Below are 26183 nucleotides of genomic sequence, written 5' to 3'. Positions count from 1 at the left end.
CGTTTACCTTCCGTGATTGCACGCAGGCTGATGAGGACCGAGTCTCACCTTTAATTTTTTCGCTTAAGGCAACAGCGTAAACAAGGTACCGAGCAGCGATTCAGCCCAAATAATGTTCTCATGACTTGATAAAAGTTCGAAACCACCTGAACAACAATCTAAAGAACCTCGCTACCTCAGTGGGTGAGGGCCCGCCAGGCGCCAGGCACCGCCTCATCCTATCCGCACAAGCGGTCTCTTATAAAAAGCAGATCGAAAGTAAGCTGTTCCAAAAGTCAGCAGTTCCAAAATCATAATGAAGAATAGCGGCCAGGTACAAAATCACCAAAGTAGTAGAAACAGTATCAATACAAAAACATTAAAAATAATTAACTAGCTATAATGCAGAGAGGAATTGGTGTCAGCGTCACGTGAAACTTTTTGTTCAATTACATAATTATTCTATGTAAGAAACCCTCCTGCCACACGTACCTCATTGCCGAAAGAAAACCACCACTCTTTCCAGTCTGGCCTAGCTGCCCTAGCATAATATTAAAATCAATGGCGTAACGCGCAGATTCATGAGATAGCTGGAGCGGTAGTATGAATAGCTGAACAAGAAAGTCAACTCTGTAAAGTTGACCAATACCATGCAAATCATCAGATTACATGCTAATAGCATTGCAGCATCATAGGTATACGAGATAAAAATAAAAATGAGGGCATCCCTAAAAATAAAATTGCCATATGTGCGCATGTCGTGGCCATGCATTGCTGATTTGGCCGAGTAAGAAGAAAGGAGGAAATGAATCGTTGACATCTTTTTTAATGAGCGGTTTTTGTGGAAAAGATAATAAAGCTTGTTATGAGAACTATTGGGGTAAGCGAAGATTATTTACAAGCAAATCAAACAAACATCGCGATTTTCCCTCAAATTTTACGATTTTCAATGCTCCCATTTTATAAATAATATATTGTTATTGATTTGAAACAACATATTTATAAGAGACAATGCGCCACTTGCCCTGAGGCCTGTGGGACGAGCCGCCACCGGATTCACGCACCCAATATTTCCAGAACAAATCCTGGTACCTCTCAATCTAGCTCCGCTCAAGCCCAGAGATGGCCACAGTCCGGTTCAGGAGCCGGAGCCGGAGCAGGATTTTGATGAATTTTACTGTGGCCGGATCGGAGCCGGATTCTGAAACTGCCATATGAGCCGGATTTAAACAGGATTTGATATTCATAACAAGTATTGGGTGATAAAGGTTAAAGATATCTTATATTCAATGAAAAAAGCTGCTTCGATATTATTTCCGCATTCATTGCTATGGATCAAGCCCAGGCAATAAATGACAACGTTGAAACCGCTGATACCGGTCACGTCGTTGAAATGCGTAAGTTCCATAAGTAAAGTTTCTGCAGTGATGAGATTACTGCTGGATGAGTTGAGGACGAAGGCACGCTCCAGCAGCGAGTGTTTTCGAAGTCAGTTGTTCCTCAGATATTGATTCTCATCCTTCCTGTTCATCCGCCATTAGGGTACTTGATATCGGCTGTCATGATGACCGAAAAGCGAGGTGTCGGTGTTGTTGCAGAGGTAACTGGAGGTTCTGATTTCTGATATCATTTGAAATGATTGTGTGGTGTGGTAATGACGAATGTATGAATATATGCTGGCATGGTCAATTGGTCAAGTTTATGATTTCGGAAAGACACTAGAACTGAAGTACCACCGGTACTCTCTGATTGGTTGTTCACATCATCATGCTGATTATATAATATTATATGTATTTCCTATTCATTGCTGCTCTATCAGGTGATGATATTGAATGATTCATCCATTTTGTTTGATACATGTCTGTTCTGTGACTATGCCACTTCTTGTGAAAATTTAGTTCCATTCTTCAGTAGTATTATAGGCCTAGTTGTCCTGGCGAAGTCACAATGCACAATATCTGATTTTGTTGTTGGCGTCATCGCATGCCTGGGTTACTATGTTTACCCTCTCCGTAAAGCAACTAATATTGCTTTCTCTGTTCTCACAGTCTTTTTAGCTCATATCCCCTGCCTAGTTCCTACTACTCGCATTTATATTCCAGATATATACCGCACCTAACATTATTGATTAGAAATGTGATATAAATAAACCCTTGCAAGGCATTACTTGATACTAATTTGTTGATTATAATGTTCATATCTGTTTTACAGGCTATATTTAATGTGAAATAGCACTAAAGCAATAGCAGGATTTTTTCGGATCCTAATTTTGTTGCTCAACTGTCGGACTCCGAAATCCTATTTGACTGTCGGATCAGGACGGATACGGATTCCCAAAATCTGGAATCCGCCCATCTCTGCTCAAGCCGAGTTTCCATTTTCCCAGACGCCTCCGATGAGGGTCAGTCATGCATACAAATAAGATTTTAGGGGCCAGGGCAGAGTATGTTATCTGTTATGTAATGAAAAGTCTAATTTCATACCACGAAAAGCCAAATTACGGGGAGGAACAAACAACACTAGCACAGAAGTACGCGGATCCTCGGAATAATTGACCATATGTGAGGATTGATGAAGTGCGGCGCCTTATGCTCATTGCACAACTGCCACTTCGAAAAGCATTAGGCCTACATATACTCGTACTTGAGTAGAATCCAGCGACGCTACTTCTACTGTTATGTTCGTGCATTTACGTTTTAGTGTCGTACAACTCTTTCTTTCTATAGGATTAGTAATTACAGCCAATCATTATTTCCTCGTGTGTCGTGCTTGTATTTATACCCTGTGTTATGTTGTCTCGTGGTCTTTCATTTAACTGCACTCTGGATCGTGTCGCTACCGTAAAGTTCTTCTGCTGATAATATACTGATTCTGTATTGCAAGCTCGTCGCATTGAGTTATTGTTCAAACAAGATCAAGAACATAACAATTGGTGTCAGAAGTCGGATTCAAAGTTATATTTCTGCGACGAATATATATCGTGGAATCGGGTATTTTGAAGCTTCTGGAGAAGCAGCAGGAAATGATGGAGCAACAACGCGCACAGCATGACGAAGCAATGGCGAAAGTCATGGCTGGGTTGGAACAGCAAAAAAACCGACACAAAGAAGAAATGCACAGTCAACGCAGAGGTTGAGTCCCGGTGCGTCAACATCTGAAGCTACCGCTCCCAAGTTTGATTCTTTCGTAAAACCAAAGGAAAAACGGGACCAGTATCTGCAACGATTCAACCATCACCTAGCCATTTACGGCATTTCCAACATGGAGAAAAAAAGAGCGTGTCTACTCTCATGGGTTGGACCTGAAACGTACTCGCTCCTACGTAATTTGTTTGGTGCTGCTGATGTCAGTGCGCAAACCTTCGACGCGTTGACTGAGAAGTTGGCTACACACTTCAAAGACTCCATTCATGTGCAAGCAGCCAGGTACGAATTTTACAATTGCAAAATGCAGCCGGGACAATCATATGCCGATTGGATCGCTACTCTACGCGGAATCTCCAAGGATTGCAACTTCATATGCTCAAAAGAGACTGCTGTGATCAGAGCTACGTTGATGAGCTAATGCGCGATCTCATCATTAAAGAAACGCCGCACGCGGATGTGAGATGGCATTGTTCAACACAAACCAATCCATCCCTTGACGACGTTCTCAAAGTAGCCGCAACATACGTGAGAACGCTGGAAACTGATAGGGTTATCCAGGGCGAGAGTAGCGGTAAAGACACTTCCATCGTCAACAAAATGACGGGAAGTTATCAGAAGGGGAAAAAACCTTCCAAATCCATCCAAGGCAACTTCCCGGAAAGACTGAAATCCTGCAGCCGCTGTTTCATCGATCACCAGAGAAAAGACTGTCAATATCGACATGCAGTATGTCAGAAATATGGTCGTAAAGGTCATATCAAACCTGTGTGCATGTCTACCAAACCTAGTGTCACATCCGTCAATTTCTGCTCAGTGCCACTCCTCTCCTTCGACATCGATCAACTATATCGACGCGTAGGAAACCAGCTCTGGATCAACTCCAGCATCAACGGCATTCCGTAGCCGACACAGTGGGACACTGGTGCACCCTCCGGCATGGTGGGATTGACTGGGTACAAAACTTTGGGCTCTCCGAAACTCTCAGCATACCATTGCTCTTTCGTAGCGTACGGCGACAAGCCATTGAAAGTGAAAGGTATTTGCACTGTAACTGTGCAGGTGGGTTCCGAAGTTCGAGTTGGCTTAAAATTGGTAGTTTTCGACGAACACCGTGGGCAAAAATTTTCGGTCTCCATTGGAGCGATGCTTTCTCCATGACCGCTAAGGGAACGTCTGCTTTGGATGCAATTTCCTTGCAGATGGTCAAATCGCAATCATGTAATACTGTTGACATTTCTGATTCGAACGACAAATTGGTATCTTTTCGGTCCAAATTTCCCTCCGTTTTCTCTAATGTATTAGGACGATGCACCAAGACAAAGGTGACAATTCACTTGAAACCCAATGCCAAGCCCGTATTTAGCAAGCCGCGTCCTTTGCCTTTCGCAAGGCAAATCGCTGTTCAAACCGAATTGGATAGATTAGTCAATCAAGGTATCGAGGATCAAGGTATCCTCGAACCAATCAATTACAGTGATTGGGCAGCACCAATTGATGCCGTCACTTAGTCTAATGGATCAGTACGCATTTGTGGTGACTTCAAAGCATTGGATCAACAAATTCAGATAGATCAACATCCTCTGCCCTCCTTAGATGAAATTCTTCAAGTTACAGGGTGGTTGTATTTTCACGAAAATTGATCTTGCCGATGCTTATTTTCAGCTAGAATTAGATGATGATGATGCGAAGAATTTGTGTGTCTTAACACGCAATTCGGTCTATTCCGTTATCGACGCATGTGTTTCGGAGTCACATCTAGTCCCGCAAATTTTCAACGTTGTATTGATGCCATGATCGCCGGCTTACCCGGTGTTGCTAGTTTTATCGATGACATAATCGTTACTGGCATTGATGAACGCGATCATTTTCGCAACTTATCGCTACTCTTTGAGCGCCTCACCGAATACGGTTTCACCGTCAACTTCGCTAAATGTGGATTTTTCAAAAGTAGCATCGAGTATCTTGGTCACATTATTGACAAGGATGGCAAACGCCCGTCTAACAAATCCGTTGAAGCAATCAAACAGTTGCCTAAACCTCAGGATGTTCGCCAGCTGCAGGCATTCCTGGGCAAAGTCAATTATTATCGCGCGTTTATTCCTAATTTCACGAATAAAGCCGCTGCCTTGTACCGTCTTCTTCAAAATGACGCGGACTTCATTTGGAATACGGACTGTGACGCAGCTTTTCGCATTCTCAAAAACGACGTAATCGACGCTACGCAGTTAGCTCATTATGATGTAAACAAGCATCTCATTTTGTGAACAGATGCCTCTCAATTCGGAATCGGCGCTGTCCTCTCAATCGAGCACAATAGCGAAGAGAGACCGATCGCGCACGCATCGAAAACGCTTTCCGATTCGCGAAAGTCCTACTCTCAAATCGAGAAGGAAGCTCTGTCAATCATTTAGGGAGTCACCAAATTTCGTCAATTCTTGTATGGTAGAAAATTTACGCTCGTAACGGACCACAAACCGCTTTTAGCTATTTTCTCGCCGGACAAGAAAATTCCCGTGATTACAGCGCAACGCTTACAGCGATGGGCACTAACGCTTACCAATACGATATTCGCTATAAGCCGACTAATCAGCACGGAAACGCCGACGGTTTATCTCGCCTACCAAAGGGTCCTGACCCCGAGTTTGACGAACTGGAAATTCGTGAAAACGCGGAGATCGTTCACGCTATTAATATGGCATTCGATGGCTTAGCGTTAACTTGCAATGAAATTCGCGACGCGACGCTGAAGGACAAAACCATGAAACTAGTAAAATTATCTGTCACTCATTGCAATTGGAATCCAAAGACGCATATTGATGATTTTTCTTGGTTTCCGACTCGCAAACATTCGCTTTCTCTGCACGAAGACATTGTCATGCTTAATATTGATGGTTTTCAGCGCGTAGTAATTCCGCAGTCACTTCGCTCGCGAGTAGGGCTGGGCAAAATCGAGTACCTGAGTGATTCGATTCTGAATCACGTAATATGCTTCGAGTCGAGTCGAGTAATTGAGTATCACCCATTATTACGTCATAACAGAATGTAATACCCCAAAGTTCGAATACTTACCGTTTATGCCACTACAAAGAATATACTGCCTGTTAACCGTCACATAGATGATACTTTGATATTTTTTCGACCATACCGTTTTCATTCCACTTTGTGACAATGTTGTGGGATAATCATGACTTTGGAATTGTGCTACGTCCTGTAATCTTCGTAGCTTGTACTATATCTTTGGTATGCTACGATACCGTCAATCAAGGTTTCAAGGCTTCAACAGCGGAAATTAGTATCGAACGACAATTCTCATTGATAAATTAACTTTCAGTGGCAAGAAGCGTACAATTTCAGTACTCAAAAAAATCGTATTTACTACTCGACTCGAATCATTAAAATTAGTACTCGATTCAGATTCGAGTACTCGAATCATTGTGCCCAGCCCTACTCGCGAGTCTTATCATTGTTGCACGAAGGACATTGGGGTATCGCGAAAATGAAGCAGATGGCTCGACGTTACATCGCATGGCCTTCCATTAATCGCGACATTGAAAATCTCGTTAAGAGTTGCGACGCTTGCCGCAAAGTAATGAAAGCGCCTGATCGTCAGTATCGCGAATGGCCAAAAACTTCTGAAAGCTTTGAACGAATTCACTTGGATTTCGCAGGTCCAATGAACAATAAAATGTTTCTTGTCATCGTCGATGCGCATTCGAAATATCCTTTCGTTAAAGTAATGAATGTCGGTTCTACCACAACCTTGTGTGTAGTCAACGCTTTGAGGGAAGTCTTCTCTATCGAAGACTTGCCCATAACAATTGTCACTGGAAAACGCCTGCTGAGATTTTACATGGTCGGCAGCCGCGCAATTTGTTAAGTTTGTGCTCGCCCTTCGATAAATCGAAACCCGTTACGCCTAGACAATCAGTCACTCATTTCGAGATTGGTTCCTCGGTTCACGCTCGCAGTTACCGAAGCGGACCGAAGTGGGTTGCTGGCGTGGTGACGGAAATACTGGGGCGTGTTGTGTACATTATAAAAACGAATCATGGGTATCGGAGGAGGCACAAAAACCAACTCCAACCACGCTTGATTTCAGCTGGCCATAATAATAATACAGCCACACAGGAAGTTGCTCAGCCTCCACAGTCGCAAGCTGAGCAACCATTGGTTAGGAACAGGGCACAAGGTCCTGCAGCTAGTCCTGCCCATACGTCGGGTAGACGTTATCCTCTTAGGAACAGAAAGCCAACCGATTTCTACAAACCTACGTAAATGTGGGCAACCCTCTCAACTTATAGGGGAGGACTGTTATGTTCGTGCATTTACGTTTAGTGTCGTACAACTCTTTTCTTTCTATAGGATTAGTAATTACAGCCAATCATTATTTCCTCGTGTGTCGTGCTTGTATTCATACCCTGTGTTCTGTTGTCTCGTGGTCTTTCATTTAACTGCACTCTGGATCGTGTCGCTGACGTAAAGTTATTCTGCTGATAATATACTGATTCTGTATTGCAACCTCGTCGCATTGAGCTATTGTTCAAACAAGATCAAGAACATAACATCTACTTCAGCAGTCTTGTTGACTACTTTACCACTTCTACTGATAACCTGGTGATGAGTCGTACGTTAAGCCTGAATTCCTCAACTTAGCAATGGCATCGGATGTAGGCCTAACGGAGGCGTAACGTGTATGCTCTCTGCTCAAATAGAATAGTATTACAACTCCTCCAGTAATATGCATTGAACGACGTATTAAGATATTGTTGGATAGTGAAATGAGTCTACACATTATTTGAATACACTAGGCCTAGCACAATTTCAGAAAACAAAATGGGGTCATTTTGTTTTACAAATTTTCATTTCCTTGACAGTTGCAGGCAAAAGCCAGAAAAACAACATATGAAATTTATTTTTCAGATAAAGCCAGCGTATACTTTGCGGTTTTAACGAGATCGTGAAAGTGTTTACTCGAAATATGATTGAAATTATATACAGCCGTCAAAATGCTCGAAACTGATCCGACTAATAGGAAGACCCCGGATTCATAATATAGCCTATACTCATTTTCTTACTCTAAAAACATGTTTATTCAAAGAGACCGTTTCTGGATCTATTTTTTAATTGCCGTCCTGATCTACGAGATTTCAAGGTCACATAGAATATGTAGTGGCTTCTGGCTATATTTGTCCGGTACCAGACGAATAATTTCTCAGGCTATTCGTCCAGCACAGTGTGCGTATGTTATAACTGTTCATGACCATGACCATGACCATGACCATGCGACACAATGAATAACGACAGATCAGCATGTGTCACTTTGGCGTGTGGCTTTACAAGCCCAAAACCTACCCGAACCCTACCATAATTCTTCTATTAAACCTTAGATTATATCGTAACCCCAAACCCCGATCCTTGATCGGTAGATAATTCGAGAATTATCAACAAAAAACTCACATAACTCCGCTTCTACTAGTTGGAATTGAGTCAAATTTGTTCCGCATCGTCTTTGAAGACAGCTAAAGAATTTCATGGGGTTGGCAAAAAAATTTGAATTTTTTTTTTTAAATTTTTTCTAATAACTTAAAATTTTTAATTGGATCTGCGGAGTCCTATACTTGTTTGAATTGAACCAAATTTGATGTGCAGCGTTTTTTAGGGTAACCTGACAATTTAATAAGTGAATGGCTGGAATCCGAGAAAAAAAGTTATTTTTGAACAGCCCTAATGCTGAAGTGTCACATGATGTGTCCTGTCCAAGGACCGTTGGGACAATGTGAAGCTTTTTACAGATCTCGGTTGAGCGTCATTCATTCGCTACCCTGGTCTGGTTATACTGATCTGTCCTGTATATCCTCTAAAATTAGTTGACGTGTCTGGTGTGCAATCGCCAGCCATCAATCGCGTAATAGCTATAGCGAGCCCTTCAATACCACTTGGTAATCAGCTCGGAAATCGGTACATGGCCGCCGTAGATGCAGATCTCGTGCATTTATTAGCAAAAGAATCGGTACTCGAGTCATTGCAACGCTGTGAAGTACAAAAAAGGTCACATGAAACCGCTCTTGTGTGATCCATGACGTCTGACGTCATTCCGCATATGGGTAAGTCTTCAGAAAGGGCAGGGGCGGTCAACCCGTGGCCGGCGGGCCAAATATTTCCCGCGAGAAGGTTTTGATTGGCCCGCAAGGAAATTCTCGAAATTATTGATAATATAAAAAAATACCGGGGTAATCTTTTGTGAACTTGCTAGACCAGGGGTCACCAACCTTTTTGCAACCAAGAGCTACTTCTTGGGTATAGGCCTACTGATTGAAGCGACGGGCTACCATTTACTCTCGCCATTTACCCGCACCATACTGAATTTTCGCTTCGATATTCATAGAACTGGGCAGGAGTCACATTGAGGTAAGACTTCTAAGAGAGTTTTAAATCAAAACATCTCATTTCAACTATAGGTAGCCACTAAGATTTTTCAGAAATCATGAATTACTTCTTCCCATGTTGGTATAAGTTATACAGCAACAATCAACTGAAATTTTAAAATAAATCATGTCACATTTTAGGCCGGACATCATGTTATCTGTTTCTATATCAGTTAGTGGAAGGCATTGAATGCTATCAACTATAGTGCGCTATACTTTGGTGTGTAACTTTACACTGCAACTCTGAGTGAATGTTCCAGATGTGCATTAGTTAGGCGTGTTCTGTGTTCGTTTTTAATGAAGTTCATGTCCAAAAAGGCTGATTCACCGCGATAAGTTGAAGCAAACACGCTTGCAACCTTCATAGGAGCTGCGCATATACCAGTGTACTTTTCCGTGCCAAGAAGGCACCAAACGTTTGCTGCAGTATGGTGGGGGGTTTTGAGGTGGAGGCCATTTTGCAATGTTACAATTTCAATCTCCTTCTGTTCAGCATCCAGACATGACTGATTTCATTATACCGGGCAGCAGCAACGACTAAAGAAAGCTAGAAACAGGGCACTAAACTGCGTTAAGTGTAAGAGAAACAAGCTGTGTCAAAAGATGCAATACGAAATGGGCATTCAGATAATTAAAATCTGCAAATAGGCTACTTCACTGCTATCTGCTACCGAATAGTAATGTTGTTTACTACTTTGGCATTGTTCTGGACGTCGAGCTACCACAACGTAACCCCCTGCCATTTCAAGAAGACCGTGGATGGCATTCCGCCATGTCGCCTGTACAGGCAATGCGCCGTAAGCTATACGTCTTCGATGTATTGTGATTCTATTGGTTACTATAATTACAATTGAGAATATTTGATATCATCATTTAAGTGTTTGTAAATATGTATTCTCATTTGAAAGTTACATGTTGGTGTGATTTAAACAAGAATAGCTAAACCAATCAATATATATATTTAAAAGCTCACTGGTAATAATCTGACGAATATCGGCAAATGCTGCTATTCGATCTATTTTTAGACCAGGCTCGCGGGCTACTCATCTGGTCCTCACAGGACAGTGGGCAAGCGGACACCGCGTTGGTGACCACTGTGCTAGACCAACCAAAAATTTGATTAGCCTGACCGCGAAATTTGGGATGTTGATGACTGAATTATCAGTTTCGACGCATTGTCTTAGCTTATGGCCAGCCACAATATTCGTAGATCTTTCGTAGAATTCGTTCATTAACTTTGAAAAATTTTCGCGCATGGCGCGTTTATAGCACCAATAGACGCTGACTTTGCATGACATCATTGATGTCGATTTTGATGCGTTCTTTTTTCACCGTTGTCTAATCCAGTTCGGTACTGTCGGACGAATAGAAAAATATCATCAACACTGAAGTGACCAGCGCAATGGTTCGTTGGTTTCATGTGGCCGAAAAGGTTGGCCGGTCCTGATTTAGGGTGACTGACAGGTCTGCCGGGCGAATAGCCTGAGAAAGAGTCTAGTCTATTCTTTCGATTAGTTCAGGAAATATTGGGATGCGTGATTTCGGTGGCGGCTCGTACCATAGGGCAAGTGGCGCATCAGTGATGGAATGTATTTGCTCAGCATTACGTATTGGCCGTCGCTACTATACAATTCAAAAAGCAGCGTCGGATTCTGAAATCGATAGCGCGTTTCACTGTGCTGCGATTGTCCTATTGTTAGTGAATAGTGAGTGAGGCTGATTCGATTGTGCCTCACCTGGCCATTGTTTCTCTGTGCTGCCATTCTACGTAATAAAGCTGAATTCTACATTCTTTGGCGATTTTGAGGGGGTTCCAGTGCTCTATAATTGTTAATATTCGGATTTTCTGAATCGGTGCGACAATAGCATTGGATTGATACACGTTATTACGAATTCTGAGCTGCTTATGATGAATCGCATTGTCGCATGTTCGGCACGACCCACGCGGGCGTCACCAGTGCATCACTTCTTCTTTCGCGTTGTATTTTTGAACAATAAATATGAAAATTGGTGATGTTGGATGAAAAAATGTTCAAATTTAGTTATTCATGAACATCGACGGTAAATATCAATAATCATCGAAGGTTTTCACAATTTGCCTTTACTCATCCTGCCGACAGGTGAGGCACTGCCTCACTTGCCTCCCCTGACCGCACGTCACTGATAACGAGGCCGCTAGGAAAAGTGCCTATGCTTTTTTCAAGTTAACATCTGCCCAATCGCGAAGAATACATGCCGAATCCACCAAATCAGCTCATATATAGTCGTCACAAGCGAACTTGATGATTTATATTTCGTCAAAGTGACGACTTAATTTGTTTCGATTATTCTATATTCTAGACCAGGGGCTCTTAAACGGTTAGCCATGGCGGTGCCAGTGGGCCACTGGTTGTTCACAGGAGCTTTTTGAGGTGAGCCACAGAGCTATTTGGGACATAGTAGAGTTAGTGAAAGTTTAGTTATATTTTTTATGTTAATAGCTCAAAAATATATTCATGTTATCGAATTATACGATAACATAAAACTTTTCGTCCAACTCTGAAGAGACTTAGCGGCAAGTAGTCTACAGAGTCACTTTGTTGCATACTGTTATTGCTTGACCTCCCATAAGGATTGTCGGTTTAGTGTAAGCAGGGCATGGTATGATATGGGATGGAATAGGAATTTTCCATACTCCATACCCGTCTAATCGTTCCATACCATACTTGACAATTTTCCATACCATAGCCACATTCTTCAATACCATATTTGATACTTTTTCCATACTTTCGTAACTTGCCAACCTCTCAAGTGATATTCTATTTTTGATGTGTGGAAATGTTGTAGCATTTTTGTTGTAATTATTTTGGATGAAATTATCCATTTAAACAGCCATGATGCACCAATGATATCCCCAGTTTCTTTATATCATAGGTCGCCAGCAATGTATGTTGCCTAATCATCGAAGACGAAATGTATACTATATAGGCCTTACACACGAGACACGAGATCACAACAGAATCTCATTTCATGTAATTCTAGTGTGTAACTGACTGCTAGCAGTAACATCATTTACAAAATTACATAAACCAAAGGTATTGTGAAATTAGAAAATTTTTGGTTCCCGACCCTTTTCTTTATTCCCCACAACCTGAAATCTATATTTCCACCCATTAAAATTGCTCCATCCAATAAAATTTGGTAAGACTTTGTTTTGTAAAGACTTGCTATTGGTGAAAGTTAAGACCCCCAGAATCGAACAGCACACAATGAAATAAATAAGCAGAGAACTGGTAACCGTAAACGCAATGTTGCGCCTCCGTCAAACGTATGTTTAGGCCGACAGAAAAATAGGAAGGGTTTGAAATATTTCCAAACGTAGCGAGGTATAGCATCAATTTACATGTGTAAATGGCAAACAATGCATGGGCCAGATGAACTTCCTGCTGTTGGATAGAAGCCGCCCTAAGCTACACTTTCGCACGCTACATAACTCGGAAAGAAATATGTCATGTCATCTGTAACGACTCCGGCTATGCTATCAATTAGAGAGTCCGCGATCTCCCTGAATACATATTCACATACATATATGAACTCTTATTATAACGAATCTGGTGATTTCAATCACACCATTTCGCATGCGACTGAATAACAACGTATATGCGGGAGATCGCGTGCCGCTGTCCAGTCGATTCTCGCTGATTGGAGGCACTGATAATACGAATTGCAAATGAGCTAACAGGCCTAAATATTAGAGATACGATCGGCATTTCATACAGACGTTCAATAAACGAGGTTAATAATGTGATTTTTTTTACACAAGTGAGTCTGTACCCGACCAGAAAACCCCACTGCATTAGAATATATCTTAGAATATAAATTTACATCACTACAGTCATTTTGGTACAGCGGATCAAGTGTCCATTTTCCCGCCAATCTGTGGCCAACACACTATAATCATTAGCCAAGATCAGTGTGTCAGTCTATTCTTTTATCAGAGACAACCAAATTTCATGAAGTTTAATGCGTGTTGGAGGCTGGCATATCACAACGTCGCTCCAAGGCAAGCTACATATTTTTGAATTACAATGATGGTTATATCAAATAGATTATGCGTGATGATCATCCTACCAAAGCGCAGAAAATTATTTCAAAGTTCAAAAAATGGATAAAAATATTCATGTAACTTTTACATTCTCTGAATCTACGATTTTATAACAACCTTGGTAGTTTACGGAGTGGAAGTTACGATAAGCGAAATGCAAGTTGTATCACGACATCGGTCGAATATCATTCGTTTTTATGATATTTAGATTTTATTTTATTTGGGTATTCATTATTAACATTATTTTCCTTCATATGCGTGTAGCGCTACTCTGTTGTCTTCAAATAGATGTCGACCGAGGTGGGTGAGTGATAAATCGCAATTTGAGATATGAACATGACAGTGAGCGATTTTCAGAGGAATGCCATCAATTTGACAAATCGGAAGTAGGATCATTGTCAGTGGCGGCTCGTGACAATATCGGGTGGTGGGGCAAGGGCTGCGAGCGACTTTTATCAACATGACGTCACAATGGCGTTTTCCAACGTAAAAAAGTAACTTTATGATGCTCACATGAATTTCCCGACAATAGTGATTTTAACCGCCGCGAGAGGTTAAACGGATAAATTTATTGATATATCTGACTGGTAATAATAGTATTTACGGTGAGCAGGGATATGGGTTGGGACCATGAAATTTTTATGTAATGCATATTTCACGGTGGAATAAATGTGAAATTTAAAATCAAGCTTTTTATAAACCATACTCCTTAAAAGCACATTTCACAAGAATTTTTTTTTGTGTAGGCCGTATCCTACAGACATTTTCAAGCCCGTCCCCCCCATTTTTTTTTTCATCTGTAACTTTTTTTTCATTGATTTTAGGGCGATACAGTTGGTTTTATTGAATTCCTTGGCCCCAGAATTGGTTATTTGGACATTTTAATTGGTTCTCTACCATCATTTGAGCGAAAAATATCGATTTCAAAGATTTTTGAAAGTAGCGCCACCTAGTGACGAGAGGATTTTAAATTGCAATATCTTTTGAACCGCTGAACATTTTTCAATTTTTTTTTTAAATAGACTTGGAATTCAAAAAAGAACAACATATGTAAATATTGGACAATTCTGAGAGTATGCATTACAAATCTCAAAAAATTTGTTGAATTATAATGGAATTAGCCGTACGGAGCAAAGATTCAATACGATTCATGTTCGCACTTGACTTGACCTGACTCATTCCAATGACTAGAACTCGAGAGATTGCGTAAGCCTAACTGGAAAGGTCAACGAGTTCGGACACATACGCAATTGTTATCTCATAGATTGGGCCTGTCATATTGAATCCAGAACATCAATTTGAATGGTATTTGAAGAATAAGGACAGCAGCCTCGGAACTTCGGTCTCGGAACATCATAGGACATTTTAGCCTTGAAACTGGAGACTGTGACACAACACATACGGCTTACAGTCTATAAGTCTGCTGCGAAATCGCCGTTGGAAAATATACTAATCAATAAATACATGAATAAAAGCCGTAACTTAGTATACTGTTACAAGAAATCATCGAGAAGTAGCATACGCAATCTCATAACCCATTCCGGTATGGTACACTGTCAAAATCAATACAAACAGACGAACACCGAACTTTGAGTAAAATAGATCGAGGAATAGGCTGATCGAATGATCAGCTGTTAGCCGACATCGAAAATGAAATAGCTATCGCATTTGACAGGGGATTGTAAGCAAATGGTTTGAAGGCCACAATTTCACAGTGAAATGGACATTGGGGAACATAAAATTATGTGAATATTTGAATGCAAACCGAGAATCTTGGTCAGCTGTTTCATGCGATCATCGAGATATACCATTGGAAATATCATCACCGATCTCGTTATGGAACGCAGACTATAGATTAGCACAGACCGACACCGGCTATTGCGTGAGATCCGCAATGACGTAGGTAGATTAAGTATCAGATCAGCGCGCATCTCTACCATACTCGACCTCGAAAACGAAATAACTGCCTCAATCATTGAGTGTCAACTTTAAGACTTCCCAGCAAACACAAAACTTATTAAAGATATTTTTTAAATATCTTCCATGAGTTCAAAAGATGTCCTTCAAAGATGTGCAAAATATATACATTTGTCGACAGAAATGGATATATATAAGATGTCCTGTAGGACATCCTCAAAGATATCCTGATGGACATTCTCAAAGATATCCTGATAAACATCCTCAAAGATATTCTGAGGGACATCCTCAAAGATATCCTGGTAAACATCCTTAACGATATTCGATAAGATATTTTTTGTACAACTCGACCCTGTGTGACCCTGAACCCTGGTTGGCTAAACCTGCTATATGATGCACTTCACACATGAACGAATACGAATCGTCAGTTTTACAAATCATGTATGGCTTCTTGTTCTGTATTGTACCAGTTCAAAATACAAAAAAATGCACTGGACTAGACCTCGACGAAGACAAGTCAAAATACAAAAAAAATGCACAGGACTAGACCTTGATGAAAAATTGGAATAAAAATGGATGAAGAATGAAGGTAAAATAACAGTCCCTAACACAACATACGTTAGCAAGAAGTAGGCAGCAAGAGGTAGGCCTTTCTGTTCAGAAGGAAAACTAATCGCCATTTTTAAAAATCAGCATGTATATGGCTTTCCGTTCTGTATGAAATCAGTACAAAACACGAAAAAAAAACATGGATGAAGAAAATACGTTAGCAAGAATTGGGCCTTGATACAGAACTGTGCAATCACTTCAGCAAATATTTATGCATTAGCATTAGTCCATGTTATCGGTATCGGAATCTTCTGCCTCCTCGATAACAGTCTTGCTCCTGTTTTCGACTTTATCATCGTCCTATAACATAAATGAATTGATTACTTTGATTGATTAGCAGTAGAGCAAAAGTCATTATATGTGTTTGGTTGTGAGTAATGTGGGACGGTCATGTCAAGTCACATTCATCCAAGGATTCCGAACCGTCTTTAGGAAGTCACGACGAACTTGGTGAAGTGTGACAGCCAAGTCAAACTTTACCATCTACTTCGACGAAATTATCGATTTAACTCTGCGAGCCAAATTTGGCTTAATTCCAACATATAGAAGCTAATGAGCCAGGGGTTTTCAGACATCTTTTGGACGTGGCCCATTGTCAGGTTTGAAAATGTTCTTGAGACCCATCTCTTACCACAGAGTAGAGTCGCAGTCCTTTTCAATGTGGGGTAATCGCCGCCGCCAATTTGCATATTTATTATAAGCACCTTTTTATCTTACTAATCATATTTAAATGTAGACCTACAGGGACAAAAAATCGCGCAAAGCACGACAAAAATCTACTTCAACAGACGACCAACAAAGTAATTTTGGGTCCAGTCGAGCTCCCCTAATTGTGTGTTCGGAGTGTGACGGCCCTGGAAGATCGTATAACTCACCGTTATCGTTCTGGGCCAGCTTCAAACATTTCTTTGGTGAACGGGATACTATAGCAAGCTGTAAAATGTACCTAATATATATACCAGCGAAGTTTCACATCCCTAATTTTGTATCTCAATGATTTGACTTCTACACGTTGGAATTGAGCCATATTTGTCATGCATCTTGTTCGCCACCGAAATAGCCAACCCAATGTTCCCTCTAATTTTTGACGAGTCTGCGCACACTCACCGACTCACTGCGCGGTCCCTTCGACAGTAGTGCATAACGACTAAAAAATGACATCACTTCAGATTTTTTCTGTGCGCAGAGACTAACTAAGCACTGTGCAATTGCGCACATGTGCAGTAGGGCTCTTCAAAAATGACTTTTTTCTCAAATCTTACTGGCTACTTAATAAAATTGTTAGGTCACCTAATTTAAGCCTACACACAAAATTTGGTTCAATTCCAGCCAATAACCGCTTTGCTACATGAGAAGAAAGTTTCTATTTATTATATAAAATTAAATAGTAAAAAATTTGAAAATTTTCTGTTCACCCCATGAAAGTGTTAGACTGTCTATAGCAGGGGAGGGCAAACTACGGCCCGTTCTGTGCGGCCCGCGAGAGTCTAAAGAAACTTTTTAAAAATATTGATGAAATGCATACTAAAAATCGAATTATTACAGGGACTTGATTAAACTTTTTAGTATATTTCACCATGATATTTTTAAGGAAGTGGTTCTCAAACTGGTGGGCGCGCCCACCTTGAGGGGGTGAAAGCATCTTAAGAAGGGCGCGAAGCTGAGATCAACTGAAAAAATTTTTCGCGCCCCGCACGATTTCCATCCAATTTACAGTTGTTGTTCTGCATTTAGTCTCAATTTAATATTTAAAAATCTCTCATCCACAGTCGTAGCCTTCCATGCCATCAAACTACCCGTTAGGTTTGCTCGCATCCTGGTTGCGTTTTGTGATATGACGATAAAGGGGACACGTAAACTTTCACCATCGTAAGGGGGAAAAGTTTGAAAACTACTGTTCTAAGGTAAATACTTCCTAGATTATTTTTTGTGTTAAATGTCTGGCGCGACAGTTTCAATTTTTTCAGTGATGTTCTTATGAAAAACGATTCGCGCTTGTCTTAGCTAGATTCGTTCTCTGTATGCGTAGAATTAGGGTATTTATATTTTATCCACACACAGTAGAAGCGTGTTGGAAGCTAACATGGTTATGATGCTGTCAGCATTGTGTATCCAGGAACTGAACCAAAGTGGAATTAACAAATCTATGAACCGATCGCTGCCGACAGATTTAAATTTATATCCTATTTTAAGAATCGGTACCACCGACTTTCATCCCTATAGTTTTGACAAATTGGTTGTTGAGGTCGACCAGCCTATGAAATCTCGCGACTGTTTCTGGCGGATGTACGATATCATCAACGAAATGCTTGGTTTGTTTTAAATAAGCATCTACACGTCCTCACTATATAATCAAATACCATTATTGCGTTTTGGTTTATAATCCCAATTTTATATAGTGCGGCCCGCGAATGGATTCAGATGTCGAATGCGGCCTGCGAGCTCAAAAGTTTGCCCACCCCTGGTCTATAGAAACGATGCTCACCAAATTTGGTTCAATTCCAACCAGTGGAAGAGGGGTTATTGCCATCGAAAAATTTGGATTTGAATAAAATAGTATTTACGGTGACCGATTCTTTGTTTATTTATTATAGTTGTGCTCACCGTAAATACTATTATATCCAAATCACAATTTTTCGACAGCAATAACTCCGCTTCCACTGGTTGGAATTGAACCAAATTTGGTTAGCATCGTTTCTATAGACAGCCTAACACTTTCATGGGGAGAACAGGAAATTTCAAATTTTTCATTATTCATTTTTATATAATAAAGAAAAAGTTTCTTCTCCTGTAGCAAAGCGGTTACTGGCTGGAATTGAACAAAATTTTGTGTGTAGGCTTAAATTAGGTGACCTAACAATTTTATCAAGTAGCCAGTACGATTTTAGAAATTAAGTAATTTTTGAAGAGCCCTATGTGCAGCTTAGAGGGAACATGGGTCAGGCAATAGCAATCTCAGCCCCCCACACGGTACGAATGCGACCAGTTGAGGATGAACTTGCTTCCCGTGTAGAATTGTGAATTGAAAGGAGTTTGAAATGAGTGATGGATTATTGGCACAAGGGAAAGCAAAATACCCTAACTCTGTAAAAATGCTCTCGAAGACATTGTTATCGATGGTTTTGTAATCGCGATTGTAATATCAGTAACAACTTACGTTTAATAGTCTTGTAAAGAGTAAAATTTTGAAAACTTCTTTTTTGTCCATTTTTGCTTCTTTGACCTTTTAGGCTGAACAACTGCCACACATCTTTTACAGCTATGCTTGTCATGATATTTCTGACCGTTGAAGCCAATTGTTCACCGTGAAGTCCTTTCAAAGCAGATACCTGTAGTACAAAATACAAATGACGCTGCCTTACGATAGTGGTGTGTACCAGAATGAAAAATAACTAGATCAGCCCAAAAATAAGTAGGGTTTTTTAAAAATAATATGGCAGGGTTTCGATATTTTTCAAATTCACTAATATAGCATCAATTCATTATGGTAAAGTACATGCATAAGTGACGATTATACCCCCAAACCCCCCTCTGGCTACGCGCATGCATAGACATCAAATAACTCGATGGAACGTTGATCTTGACGAGAGGTTAGATCAGGGGCAGGCAACTTCTCCAGTCGGCGGGCCGGATATAGGAAAATGAAGCACTTGGCACCGGATTGCTGAATCGATGCATTATTCGCCCATTTATTCACATATACAAGGAATATATCGTATTTAATGAATGTATTTTAACGACAGCAATGTCCCTTCAAAGCCATTTCTCGCCGATAATGGCGAATACAATGTGGATTTGAGAGTAACATTGTCATAATTGCAATCTCGATATTGAATTCACGCGGCCTACGTCCTCTACCAAATTTGAAAAGTGGCCAGAGACCCATTTTGAGTTGGCGCCCCTGGCATAACCGGTGCCTTACAAAAGCCTAGAAGTGTGCCGTGCTACAAGTCGGCGGTTACGGAATCAAAAATAGGAAATATCAGCCTGCTGACCATTGTAGTCGACAAAAATCATGATTACCACAGACCACATTAGGTTTGATTGCATCGTAAATGCCGATAATGCAAGTCTTCTCGCTTCGACGAACTCACGCGTAAGCTCCACTCTCGCAACGCTGCGCATACACACATATAATAACATACAGTCACTAAAATTTGACGTAGTAAGGAATTAGTGGGGAATCTCGGCAAACTGGGGCCGCATTATCATGTAGGACAGAAAACTGTCGGCGGGCCGGACAAAATCACTTCGTGGGCCGTATGCTGCCCGCCCCTGGGTTAGATAGTCCGGCTAAGTTTGCTCTAATCGACAAAATCATACCAGTTTAGACTTCTTGCAATCACCGTCAGTCAAGTTCTTTTCCAGTTGTTCCAGCTGAGATACGGTTTGATAGGGGTTTTCAATAAGATCTTCAAGCAAGATTGGGGCTGTTGTACTGTGTTTATTTTTTGAATCGTTGATGATGTGACCTTTAATTAGATCCATCATCTGGTTCATCTGCTTGGAGCTGAGGTCCATCATGTGGTTCATCTGCAACTTGATGTCTTTACGCATCAAAGAAATAGAGTGGTCACTGTGTGCAGATGTTGGAGTTGATGAAGAACATGGAGCAGCTAAAAAATTATTTGAATTCAAGAAAACTGGATTGATCATATGCGATAAACTTACAATTACTTTGTGATAGGCCTTGTTGTTGACAATCAGAATTTTGCAGTTCAACATTGCTTACAAATGAAGGATCGTCTGGAAAATAGAGCGACTCTATTACTTAAATTCGAGAATGAATCAAAGTGTTAGGAGCTTACTGCATTGGTTGATTCCCTGCAACTGGCCGCTACATTCAATGTTGGGGTCATCCTGTTCTTGAATAATCTCCTCACTTGATGATGGCAAACTTGCATTTGAAGCATCATCAACAAGCGCACTCTTGCTTGTCACACTTTCATCGCCAGAATCAGGAGGTGACCGCACTCTTGGAGTTGGTATAGGCATGCCTGGTGTCTGAATACTTGGATTACATTTTTTCTTTGAAGGAACAGCATCATCTACAAAGTATGAAAGTTATACATATGTCACTTCTGTGTATAGCATATAAGTCAGAATAACAGTGTAGGCTATACCTTGATCATCAGATGACATGGAATTATCCAAAAAAATTTTTGGCGGCTGACGTTTTCGGTTAGACCGTTGTAGGTCCTTATCTGAAGCGGAGGGCAAGCTACTATTGTCTGCAACTGCCCTCATATCACGAAAGGCCTTGTCCCATACATCTAAAACAGATGGATAATATAGATGGTAAGATTCCAGATTTATCAAACTACTGGATTTTTAAACAGCGCAACTAGATCTAGAATTACTCAACTTTGAAAACTCGTACAAACTCGTAAAAAACGATATTGTATTGCTCACGCAAACGTAGAACTGCTAATGAAATACTGTACACTACAAAAAAAAATTAGACAAATTTGGTCTCAAATTTAAGAAATGAGGATGATTTGGTCTCATTTTACCCACTCACCATAAATGCTATTTTCGACTCAGACAACCATATATATTGATCTGAATAGTACACGTGAGTAGTAAGTGGCATGTACCTTGATAACTATATCTAGTGAATATCTTGTAAACTTAGTACAGAATCATCTCAACACTGCAATTTCTGGTCTCTCTCGCCCTTCCCCTCCTCCGCTCAGACCCCTAACATTGAAAAGGATGCCCCCAAGGCACTGCTACTATTTTCGATCAATTTCTGGCTTACTTTTGAGACATAAAGTACTTGGTAAGACTAATTGGTCTTTAAGACTTTTTTGTAAAAAATCGATTTGAGACAGAATGTAATTGGTAAGACTAATTGGTCTTTAAGACTTTTTTTTGTAAAAAATCGATTTGAGACATCGAGACCAAATTTGTCTGATTTTTTTTTGTAGTGTACGCAAGTAACTGTATATATAGCTTAGTCGTTCCCAACCTTTTTCGGTGTAAGGGCCAAATTTAGAATTTCAGAGTATAGTTCGGGCCGCACGAATTCGTGACTGCTTTAGATCAAGAAAAAGTTAACATAATAGAGTAAAATCGAGAACTGCTGCTGGGTTTTGCCTCGGCGTATTCAACCGTGAGTCACGTGCTGTACATCTATTCGTAGATTAGTTATCAATACCTATACACTAGTGACATAACGTTAGCACTCTACTCAGAACTTTTCTGCAATCCTAATTAACAACTCCAGACTCCAAGCTAAGCAAGAGAATTTTATAAATATAAATTTTATTTTATATCATAAATCGATTTCTTTAAATTTTTGTGGGGGACGCAAGATGGCTAGCTTGAGGCTGCGGTTGGGAATCACTGGTATAGCTACATGCTACAGTCTCATTTTTGTCATGATTCAAGTCAACCCAACACTGGTAATGAGTAACGGTAAACCTTCACAAATTATGAGTTGACTTACCGGATGAGAATTTGATACGTATTTTGTACAGAGTCCAATTGCCCGTGTCATATTTCACTTGATGATGATGAAACGATCCGTCCCGTCAAATCGGCGGTTCTAGCTCGCTTGAACCGTAGCCACTCTTTCTGGTACTGCCTACGTCTGTGCTTCCCCCGTCTTATTTTATATCTGGGCATTACCACGTTGTAGCTGAGCTACCACTACACTAATATAGACAAAAGTACAAGAACATTCGATCACAATGAATGATTTTAGCGACCACCATCTGATGATATTATATAATCCAGCACTGTCACAATAGCTTATATGATATTCGCAAAAGTGCAAACCAAGTTCTATACTTTGTGACATTATACCATACACTATATACCTATGTTTCGTATCAAGCATATATAAATTACCATCTACAGTTCAGTTTTCAGTAATCCTCTGAAGGAATATGGATGGTTGAGCCTTAATTTACCACGATTAATTCCAGAACGCAACTAAACCTAACATACGACTGCGTAGCTGTAAGCCTCCATTACGAGAGCGCTTTGTCTGCCAGTATTTCGCGCCGAAACTTATCTGAACTCGCAAGGGAGAAATAACCTCTCGTTTACACTCCGGATCAGAAGCCGGAGTCGTAGCAGGATTTCAGCCGGACTGGATGCGGATTCTGAATTTATTTCGACAGTCAGATTTTGGCAACATTCTTAATTATCATCTTAAATACGAAATTATGATTTTGGCAGAAGTTTTTTGGACGCAGAACCGGAAATTCTCCAGCCGGATTCTGCAGACTTTCAAATTTCCTTCCAAAATTTGGGAACCGACCAATTCCAATCAAATACAACCCAACCACCGAAAGCAGCGGAGGTGGCGGAGCGCGAGGATGAGGGCTAATATGATATTTAATTTTAGTCTGCAAAATTGCAAGAAAGAGCGTGACACTAGGTGGAACATACGGTAGTGAAGTGACACAGGTGATTAATTGCCCCATGAGAGTAAAAGTTCAATATAATCTACTGTACATTTATAAACACCACTCTACCATAATAGTAAGCAATAATCGAATTATATATTCCTAACAAATATATTTTCAGCATTCGACAAAATTTGGCCAAGAAAAGTTGTGGTTCAGCACAAAGTATGCACATAGCAATTTACAAAGTAGCTACGTTGATTCGGACTTGACTTGACAAGAACAAGATATATTTAAGTCGTGCTTCAGCACAAGGTATGGACAAGATATGATTTGGACTTGACTGGACAAGAACAAGATATATTTAAGCCGTGCTTCAGCACAAGGTATGGACAAGATATGATTTGGACTTGACTGGACAAGAACAAGATATATTGATGTCGTGTTTCAGCGCACAAGGTATGAACAAGATATGATTTGGACTTGACTGGACAAGAAAAAGATATAGTTAATTCGTGCTTCAGCACAAGGTATGGATAAGATACGATTTGGACTTGACTGGACAAGAACAAGATATATTTAAGTCGTGCTTCAGCACAAGGTTTGCACAAAGATATGATTTGAACATGACTGGAGACGAAAAAGATATATTTAAGTCGTGCTCCAGCACAAAGCATGCACAAGATATGATTTGAACCTGGCTGGACAAGAAAAAGATATCCTGACAGGTTCAAAAGACATCTAGTGTTTGCTGGGTTGGCACCGTGTTCGATACTAAAATCCAGACATACCGTGCGAAAGCTCATGACAGATCTAGGTATGGAACATCGTTGAAATCAATAGAGACCAATAACGGCTTTTGCGTAAATTTGTTGGCGATAAATGAAGAGTCAGCTCTTACTCGACTTTGGAAACGAAATTACCACCCACATAGTTCAGTGACAAACTTAAAACTTGTTACAGCGGTCGATACTAACACTTATCGTGCCAAATGTCATGACCGATCTCGGTATAGAACATCGTCAAAATCAATGGAGACCAATACCGGCTTTTGAGTAAAATCTGTTTGCTTTACTATGTACATGATAGATCAGCACACACTGAACTTCGGAAACGGAATTACTACCATTATCTTTAAGTAGCAAGCCTGAAACTTGGAGCAGTGTTAAATACTACCTTCACGACATATCGTACCAAGTTTCAAGAAATATCATGGTGCGAAACACCGTCAAAATCGACCTATTCCAGCAAAGGTCGACTCAACGCATATTACGGTAACCGAGTTCAGATATAGATACGATTGTTACATCACACCTTAGGGGCGAGCAAGCATATTTGCCCCGGTTGCTCGGCCAGTTTACGAATAGGAGAGAGTATATCACCGTTTCTTTATTGTGCGCGGCTTTGAGAGAATAGATAGTGAAAGCTTGTTATGAGCGCTACCGGGGCAAGCCCCGGCTAGGCATTCACAAAGCGAAAACACAGAAGAGAATTCGATTTTCGCAGAGACTTCGCTATGTATGGGCGTTTGCAAGCGAAAGCACAAGAAGAACGCGGGTTTCGCTGTGATCTCGGTATATATTGATTGCTGTGCGTCTATAAATGGTTAAATTGTTATTGAACAGAATTTTAGGTGGGGCAATGCCCCAGTTGCCCTATAGGACGAGCCGCCACTGATCATTGTCATGATTCTGGCAAAACTGCCAAAGTATGGAAAAAGTATGGAAGTATGGAAAGAACATTCCATACCATACTTGGGAAATTTCCATGCCATACCATACTTGCACTCTTCCATATTCCATACCGAAATTTCGTTCCATACCATACCATGCCCTGAGTGTAAGATATTGAAGCCTCCCAAACGTAACAGAAACAAATTTCTTTTTTGAGAAGCACACGATTCCAAGTTAGAAGTTTTCTATACGGTGTGCAACATTTCGTTCCGTTGTTTGCATCTGCACTCTGGGGCTCAGATTGCAAATGGCGCTGCCCCATTAAAATCGAAAAATGAAATAACACTGAATCGCGCGTAGCCCGAAGAAAATTCCGAGATCAATTAAATCTCTCAAAGAATAATTATTCTATCAAAAATTCGGGAGTCAAGTCGTAAATTCAATTTTAATGTCGACGGCCGCCAGTAAATATTAATTGAATTACGTGTCCACGCCCGCACATATTTCCTTGAGTGCCCGCAGGTTGCCCACCCCTGTTATAGATCATAAACACAATTATCGTCACCTTCAAACAATTCTTTAGTGATTGGGATACTACAGAGAGTGGAATAAGAATTTTTTATATGCAAGCTGTACACTGTACACTTGTACAGTGTATAATGTAGGCTATATAGCAGTGCTCTTCAACCCTTTTCGTCGTGGTACACCCTTTAAACGTTTACTCGAAACTCCTACACCCTTGACAACATAATACACTGATTCTGTTAAGTGAGCCTAATCCAAGGGTGCATGCTTATCCTTTTTGCTATTCACAGCCGCAAGCTACTTCGGTTCCATATATAGCAGGGGTCAACAACCTTTCTGAAACCTAGGGCTACTTCTTTGGTACTGATCAATGCGATAGGCTACCAATCACTCCCGCCGTCGAAAACTCGAAATATATATTGGAATCGCCTAGACCAGTGCTTTTCTACCTTTTTGAGCTCCATTCG

The 26183-nt window shown here is 40.6% G+C and overlaps 1 protein-coding gene across 2 annotated transcripts; it reads right to left on the bottom strand.

Annotated features, from left to right (window-relative positions):
- Positions 1–15972: 15972 nt before the first annotated feature.
- LOC145434435 (uncharacterized) lies at positions 15973–23324 on the bottom strand. Of its 2 annotated transcripts, none has more exons than XM_080311783.1 (7): positions 22612–23324; positions 21284–21433; positions 20969–21208; positions 20838–20906; positions 20484–20776; positions 19318–19489; positions 15973–16460 (listed from the first exon to the last, which is right to left on the bottom strand). In XM_080311783.1, the coding sequence occupies exons 2-7, from the start codon at positions 21405–21407 to the stop codon at positions 16453–16455; spliced, it is 906 nt and encodes a 301-aa protein (XP_080167909.1). In that variant the 5' UTR covers positions 21408–21433; positions 22612–23324; the 3' UTR covers positions 15973–16452. The 2 variants fall into 2 exon arrangements, with proteins under 2 accessions (XP_080167909.1, XP_080167908.1); XM_080311782.1 differs by having other exon boundaries at positions 20832–20906; positions 22612–23320.
- Between the last annotated feature and the right edge of the window lie 2859 nt (positions 23325–26183).

The sequence above is a fragment of the Botryllus schlosseri genome, chromosome 2, assembly GCF_051294905.1.
Source record: "Botryllus schlosseri isolate E-star chromosome 2, Bs_hap1, whole genome shotgun sequence".
Lineage (NCBI taxonomy): Eukaryota > Metazoa > Chordata > Ascidiacea > Stolidobranchia > Styelidae > Botryllus > Botryllus schlosseri.
Note: the sequence above shows the minus strand (reverse complement) of the source record. Positions and strands in the feature narration are given on the sequence as shown.

What these genes read in the sequence shown, in the direction of transcription:
- LOC145434435 (XM_080311782.1), bottom strand. Translation starts at nt 21,407, where the DNA reads ATGAGGGCAGTTGCAGACAATAGTAGCTTGCCCTCCGCTTCAGATAAG. An exon ending in GCAGGGAATCAACCAATGCA is followed by an intron (nt 20,907 to 20,968) that starts GTAAGCTCCTAA and finishes TCTATTTTCCAG; the next exon opens with ACGATCCTTCATTTGTAAGC. An exon ending in AGGCCTATCACAAAGTAATT is followed by an intron (nt 20,777 to 20,831) that starts GTAAGTTTATCG and finishes ATAATTTTTTAG; the next exon opens with CTGCTCCATGTTCTTCATCA.